Raw genomic sequence first — 7,664 nt, forward strand, 5'->3', positions numbered from 1 at the left:
GATTATATGAAATAATTTGAGCCAGGTTGAAGGTGTACTGTTTAGGGCTGTAAACCCCAAAGGAAAACTAGGCTGCTGAGACTACTTTTTTCTTTATTGCTATAAACCTTGGCTGGCTGAACAAAGGTTCTTTCAACCCCTCCTCTTTCTCTAGGTTTTGTAAAAGTAACCAGATCCTTCCTATCCAGCCCTCTTTTTAAAACAGCAAGCTTCAAAACTGTCTTCCTAGTATAGCGCACGAATGTTTCTTTTGCCATATTGTCTGGGGTGTTTGATTAGATTTTCTCAAAGAGATGTAGCTATAACACACACAACCCCAATTTATTTTCAGGTGGAGCAGCCAATTATAACCCAAGGATCCTCTGTTACAAAGATAACTTTTGAGGGGCGCCAGCCTCCCACAGTTACAAAGATAACTGGTGGCAGTTCTGTGCCTAAGCTGACATCACCAGTTACAAGCATATCTCCCATTCAGGCCTCTGAGAAGACAGCAGTGTCTGACATTTTGAAAATGTCTTTGATGGAAGCTCAGATTGATACAAATGTAGAACATATGATAGTGGATCCCCCAAAGAAGGCTCTTGCCACTAGCATGCTCACTGGTGAAGCAGGATCATTACCCTCCACCCACATGGTGGTGGCAGGGATGGCGAATTCCACTCCCCAGCAACAGAAATGTAGAGAGTCCTGTTCGAGTCCATCCACTGTTGGCTCTTCCCTAACGACAAGGAAAATTGATCCACCAGCAGTGCCTGCGACAGGCCAGTTCATGCGTATTCAGAATGTAGGCCAAAAGAAAGCTGAAGAGAGTCCAGCAGAAATTATCATCCAGGTAAGAATTGGAAGGAAAATGAGAAATCTTGTGCATCTTGGGGGTTGTGGGTTTGTTTGATATGTTTTTGACTTGTCACAGGAAGAATCAAGCCAAGACAGCAGGAAGACATAGATATTATCTTTGAGATGGTATTTGACAAATTTGGTTTAACACCTATTACAAAAATACAAATTTATTTATTTTCTGGAAGAGGATCAGAAAATTGATGGACATTGTCACCCAGCACACTGTAAAGGCAATAAAGAGCCCATGTGTCAGTTTGATTTTGTAAGATACAAGCTATACTTGCCAATGTGTTCACTCATTAAGTCAACCCAGAAGATAGGAAGTTTCTGGGTTCAAATTTTGTACTCCTCAATTTTTGCTCAAAAAATTCTGGAATGTAACTGGATTGCACTTCTATTTCAAGTTAATTTGGGGGACCCTTTTCTTGGAAAAACAGTTCTTGTTCTTGATCCAAATTTATGACTCAGGACAATCAAACCTCAACTGCAATGTCTGGAGAGACATGTTCTAAGGTGATATTTTAAAATAATGTTTATATTTAATTTGGGACTAACCATGAACTTTACTGTTTAATTCAATCATTGTTATTAAAAAATCTTGTTTGGTTTCTGTCATGCCTTGGTAAGTACAGGCTAATTAACACAATAGAATTATTCATTGATAATAGATGGTACCTCACATTCCCTTGATTCTAAAAATCATCTCTTGTCATGCATAATAGGTCAAGACTAAAGAATTACTGAGTCCAGGCTACCCCTTAGAAGTTGTATTTTATCTCCCTCTCTCCTTGCAAGGTATCAGGTTGTTTTCTTGACATTTGTCATTCTTTGCTCAACAGATATATAGCTTGGAAGGTATCAGAATAGCACATTTTAGTTAATTGAGAATTTGGATTTATTGAAATGTGAGTAGACTAGGATTTACCATCAATTCATTATGGTAAACTTTCTCTTTGCCATGATCCCAAGCTATGGGAGAATGCAAATTGACAATGTTAAACCAATTAAGGTAGAATTAAATATAGAGGAAGTGCTTAAAGGCAAGTAGAAATGGCCATTGAATTATTAAAATAATTTGTTTCCCTTTGTAAAAACAAATGTAAATGAAGTAAATATTTCCTGACAAAAGGATTTGTGATTTTTTTGTATTTTCCCCTGAAGAGGTAAGGTGTGGTGGAAAAGGAATGGTTTTCTGGCTTTGCCATTCATTGTATGATTTTGGGCAAGGCTACTTAACGTCATTTTGCCTTGGATTTCTCATCAGTAAAATGGGAATCAGTAATGCCTACTTTACAGGATTGATACAAGGATTACACAAAATCAAGCACCTAGCACAGTACGTGGCTCATAGTTGTTGTCTAACAGATGGTAACTATTACTGTTTTTACCAAAATTATCATGCCTACTGGGGGCTTAGATTCCTATACTCACTAAATTAAAAATCATTTTGAACAGCTTATTTGGGAATTATTTTTCTGCACTTTATAAACAGGAGTGAAAATGTAATTTGCTTCATGTATCAAGGATGATAGTTAATGGATAGGTTCTTTACAGAATTCGCAGCCAGCTTTTAGCATGTCCCATGTGCTAGGTGTGCTATGTCAGAGGTAAGGACAGCAGAGTGATTAACAACCAAACTTTTGGAGTCAGAGATCCCTAGATGTGATTTCTACCTGTATCCACTATGTAACAGCACTGTGGGTTTGGGCAACTAAACTAACCTATATATCTCTTTTTCTTTACCTATGAAGTGGAAGCGTTAACATCTACTTCAGAGGGTTGTTTTGAGGATTAAGTGAGAAAATGTATATAAAGCACCTAGTCAAGTGTCTGTGTAGAGCAATGCTCAATAAAGATAGCTCCTATTATTATACTCATCATTAATATATTGTTAGAGCATTTTCAGGTCTTATTAGTTATGTTTAGCTTTGATCTGAAGTATTGATTTGCTGAGTCTGTAAAGTGCTTTGATTCTAGAAGAATGCTCTATAAAAATTCAACATGTTTGATATTAAATGCTTTGAATGAAAAGCATTGCTCTTTGTGGACAGTCTGTATTTTATTCATTGGTTGATTTGTTCATTCATTCATTTATTCCACATGTATGTTTAACTACTGTGTTCCAGGCACAGTGCTAAGTGCTGAGAATAGGGAAGTAAACAAGATGTATCTTCTATTATAAAAGAGTCTATATATGTGGAATTCATAGACTTTTAGAACTGCAACGATCTTCACAGTGTATCCTCCAACTATCTTATTTTACACAAGATTAATGTGGGGCTCAAAGAAGTAGAGTGACTTACTCAGAGGCCCACAGCAAGCCAGAGACAAAGCTGAACTAAAATCCAGGCCTCTTGACCTTGTCTAATAGTCTTACACAATTATCAGGTATGTGGAAAAAAGGAGCAGAAACAAACAAACAGAACTTCGTGACTCCAGAACCAATGCGTAGGCATCTTGCATTATTTTCTTGACAGTGTAATTTATATTTTCCCCAGTAAAGGGTTATTTTGGTCAGGTGTATTTGCAAAGTGCTGATATTCAACTTTGCTCTGGGGTTTTTAATGTTAAAAATGTGTATTTATTCATCAAGTGTTTATTGAGCCTCTTGCTGTGTTCCAGGCCTTGTTCAAAGCTCTGGGCATCTAGCAATGAGTAAGATAGTCAAGATCTGTGCTCTGTCCACGTTCTCTTGGAGCTTACATTTTAAGAGTAAGAAACAATTTAACAGATGATAAATGCAATGAACAAAAATGTAACAGAATGTAATAGAGATGGGGGTGGGATGAACCCACTACTTTTGGGTTGGTGGTCATGGAAGGAAAGCTTTTCCAAGCATTTGAACCAAGTTGCAGATGATAGGACAGAGCCAACCATGCCATGATTTGGAGGAAGAATATTCCAGGAAGAGAGGAAGGACTAGTACAAAAGCACTAATGTACAAGTGAGTTTGGCATGAGGCTGGTAGCCATGGTAGGGTGTTTGGTTGTATAGTGAGTACAATAGGAAACAATGTTGGAGTTTTAAACAAGAGTATGACATGAACTGATAAACCTTTTTAAAGGATGTCTAATAAAGAGGAAAAAGAATCTGACAAGGCAGTGTACCTATGATATTTACTTACACAGAGGTCTACAGCAAGTGTTCTTCTACTGGTACTCGTCTTGCAGATAATAAAGGGCAAAATTAGGCTACATTTACATTTACATTTGCTTAATAATAAATGAAAGCTTCATTCAAAGTTCTTCTCTTGAATTAGGCAATAGATTTGAGCCTCCTTTGTTAGAAGAGGCACCATAAAGGAGTGGAAAGATTGCTTTCAGTTGTACAAGATTTGGATTTGAATCTTGGCATTAACCCTGACCAACTGTGTGACTTTGGTTCAGTCATCTACCCTCTCAGTTTCCTCATTTGTAAATGGGAATAATAATTTTCTTATAGTGTTGTCACAGGGATTTAGCAGAATATGATGGGATTTAGTAGAATGTGATGTGTGAAAGCACCTTGCACAGTGCCTGGCATGTAGTAGTTGTCCAGTTGTCCAAAAAATGTCAGTTTTCTTTTTTTTTTTTTTCTTGGTATTGTTGGGGAAGTTATTCTGCTACCTTTTCTTACCATAAAGATTCTCCTGTGTCTTCTCTTCCAGGCTATTCCTCAGTATGCTATTCCTTGTCACTCCAGCTCCAATGTGGTGGTGGAGCCCAGTGGGCTTCTTGAGCTAAACAACTTCACTAGTCAACAGCTGGATGATGAGGAGACAGCAATGGAGCAGGACATAGACAGTAGCACGGAGGATGGAACTGAACCCAGCCCTTCTCAGAGCTCTGCTGAACGGTCCTAGTGTTTGGACACAATAGTGCACTTTAAAACCTGCTTGGTTACCAAGTGTCCAGGGAAACCCTTGTATTTTGATGACTAAAAAGAGCACTTTGCCCGTACTTAGGCTGTGGACCCTAAAACAGCAGTGTTTCAACAAGATGTTGCTGCAGGAGCAGCTTTTTAAAACAAGATAAAACTCACAGGGGAATGTACTTTTTTAAAAAAAAATGAAAAAGAAAAAAAAAGCTGCACATTTACAGTGACTTAAGACCTGGTCTTCTTTCTCTGTTGGATCATGGCCGGTGAAAAAGTTTTGTCTTGCAGTGGAAAGAGACTTCCTGTGAATGTTTCTCAACTGGTTTCTACTGAGCAAAATACCATCTAAAAGGAGAACGTGAATAGTTGTATTTTGAAATGATGTGTCAGGAAAAGTTTTTTAAAAACTTGTATGTTTTTGCAAATCCCTGGAAGTGTTGAATTGGTTAAAATTTTACATTTGCTCAGTTCATAATTAGTTTATAAACACCTAGAATAATACTGGCATTAAAGAATCCTTGTTGGATGGTAGAAATCAGATCCCTAACCAGTGGGAGGTACTTTTTGGGTGGCTTGTGCATTCTTATCAGTTGTGTGCTAATTTATTGTATTGTTCCTTTGTGCTCTAAGCAGCACACTTGCCTTCTATTTATTTAAGTGTAAACATTTCAAAGCAGGCCGTACTCCTTCTGACAAATTTCTTGTAAACCAGGATTGCCTACGCTTTCCACTGTCGTCGTCTCCCCACTTTCCCTCTTCCTTTAAGAAAACTTACTAAAAAATGTTTCATTGCGAAGCAGAGGAAAAGAAACGTTTTCAGACCTAAAGGAAATGTTTGGTCATGTTAAGAAAACAAATTATTCATTCATATGATGCTTTCTTAACGTTGAAATTGCACATTCACATTGGACTGAGACTTTGAAAATAACTTTTACATACTTTTGTTTAAGCCCCTTTGAAATGTATAAAAAGTTCATTTACAGTTCTAAATGTAATGTTTTTAAGCCTTCTATCTTTTTAGGACACAGTTTGTTTAAGCAATATGTTTTGGTCTTGTGATCACTGTCTGTCACAAGTAGAGTGAAAGGGGTAAGGGGGTGGGAGGGTAAGAGTTTTGACAAGTTGTGGCAAAGGAAACTATACTTTTCATTTTTAAAAATGTAAATAGAAAAGTTTTTAACGGTTTTATATAGATTTCACTATAAATAAGCATTTTAAGACTGACAAATGTTGAACTGTACATACATTTATCAGCATAACTGCCCAGTTTTTTTGGTGCTGAAGTACTGTAAGTAGAATTCATCAACAGTCTCCTAATTTTTGCATCTACATCTGGGGGGAAAAAAGCTGTGATACTATAGTTAATAAATTCCCACTAGAGTGACACTGAAGATTTAAACACAAGCATTCATAAGATGCACTGATCTCTGGTGGTTGTCACTAGTTCTGCTAGGTGATAATGATTTACCCATAGATGGAGCTGTTGGATATTATTTTATTGTACAAATTCATGTTTAAAAAACTTTGTGACTGTTTCTAGTTAAGTAATTTTTTAACCTTTCTTGGGTCATAGACTTCTTTGGTAAACTATGAACTCTCACCAAAAAGATACACATGCAACATGTTAAATACATGTTAGACTTTGCATACAATTTTAGGGGCTCATGGGCCTCTAAGCCTATCCATGTATTCCAGGTTAAGCCCTCTGTTATGATCAATCCATTACTTACAGATTAAGTTTTTATAAAATAAAGTATCTTTTAAATATTCATGGATCAAGTAACAAGAGCAAACTTGAATAAAGTTATGTTCTATATATTTTGGCAGCATAGCATACCTGTGTCCCTTGAGAATTTAGCCTTCATATGTTTCTGCAATTGGAATGGCAAATAAAAGTGCTATCATCTACATTTTTTTAAAAAATTACAAATATTAAGAAATTATCAAGTGAAATTTAAAATTTTTCTTTTAAAGGTGTTAATTCCAAATAGAGCATGCATTCATTTATTTATTCAACAAATATTAATTGAGCATCTTCTGTATGACAGGTAGTATTCTGTGCACTGGGGGTACCATAGTGAACAAACAGGAAATCCTATCCTTATGAAGTTTATAAACAGGGCTTCCTGCTCATGAAATGGATACAAGGAATGAAGACAGGAAAAAATAAGAACAATACTTAGGTTTTTTTATAAAGTGGATAGATGATGATGCCATATATGGATTTTCAGACATCCCTTTACTGAAAGTCTTAGCATTATATCTATTAGTATTCCACATTTAAGCACATAATTTAAAAGTAATTTAAAGTCATCTCTTTGAAGGATATTAACAAATTACAATGCAAATGCTACAGAATTTTTAGAATCCTAACAACTATTAGGCAGTGATAAGAAAAATCCATTTGGTTTAAAGTAAACTTTAATAAGTGCCTAGTATTGCAGATGCAGTTTATGGTGAACTTAGAGGATTAAAAACCAAAGGGGGCTTCATTGAGATATTCACATGCCATAAACTCTCCCATTTAAAGTATACCGTTTAATCGTTTTAGTATATTCACAGAGTTGGGCAAGCCATTACCACAATCAATTTGAGAACATTTTCATTAATCACAAAAGAAATCCTGAAATGAAACCACCACCACCATCGCTCCAGCCCTGGGTGGCCACTCATCTACTTTCTGCCTCTTATGGATGTGCCATAAGAAATGTGGACATTTCATATAAATGAGATTATATAATATGTGGTCTTTTGTGACTTCTTTCACTTAGCGTATTTTCAAGGTTCATCCATGTTGTAGAATGTGTCAGTACTACATTTCTTTTTATGGCCATTCCATTGTGTGAAATATATCACATTTTGTTTACCCGTTTATCAGTTGATGGATATTTGCATTGTTTACACTTTTGGGCTATTATGAATGATGCTGCTATGAACAATTTGTGTGCAAGTTTTACGTATTTTCATTT

General features: G+C 36.2%; 1 protein-coding gene across 18 annotated transcripts in view; it reads left to right on the forward strand.

The window, feature by feature from the left end:
• EMSY (EMSY transcriptional repressor, BRCA2 interacting) overlaps nt 1-7,435 on the forward strand; it is a 108,694-nt gene extending 101,259 nt beyond the window's left edge. For 17 of the 18 annotated variants that reach the window (XM_055094701.2, XM_055094705.2, XM_034933404.3 and 14 more), the window contains 2 exons: nt 332-832; nt 4,487-7,435. In XM_055094701.2, the coding sequence (XP_054950676.1) occupies nt 332-832; nt 4,487-4,681 (696 nt within the window). In that variant the 3' untranslated portion in view covers nt 4,682-7,435. The remainder of the gene's footprint in view (nt 1-331; nt 833-4,486) is intronic. The other variant, XM_063608224.1, reaches the window with a different exon arrangement.
• The last annotated feature ends 229 nt before the right edge of the window (nt 7,436-7,664 follow it).

Source organism: Pan paniscus, chromosome 9 (assembly GCF_029289425.2).
Source record: "Pan paniscus chromosome 9, NHGRI_mPanPan1-v2.0_pri, whole genome shotgun sequence".
Classification (NCBI taxonomy): domain Eukaryota; kingdom Metazoa; phylum Chordata; class Mammalia; order Primates; family Hominidae; genus Pan; species Pan paniscus.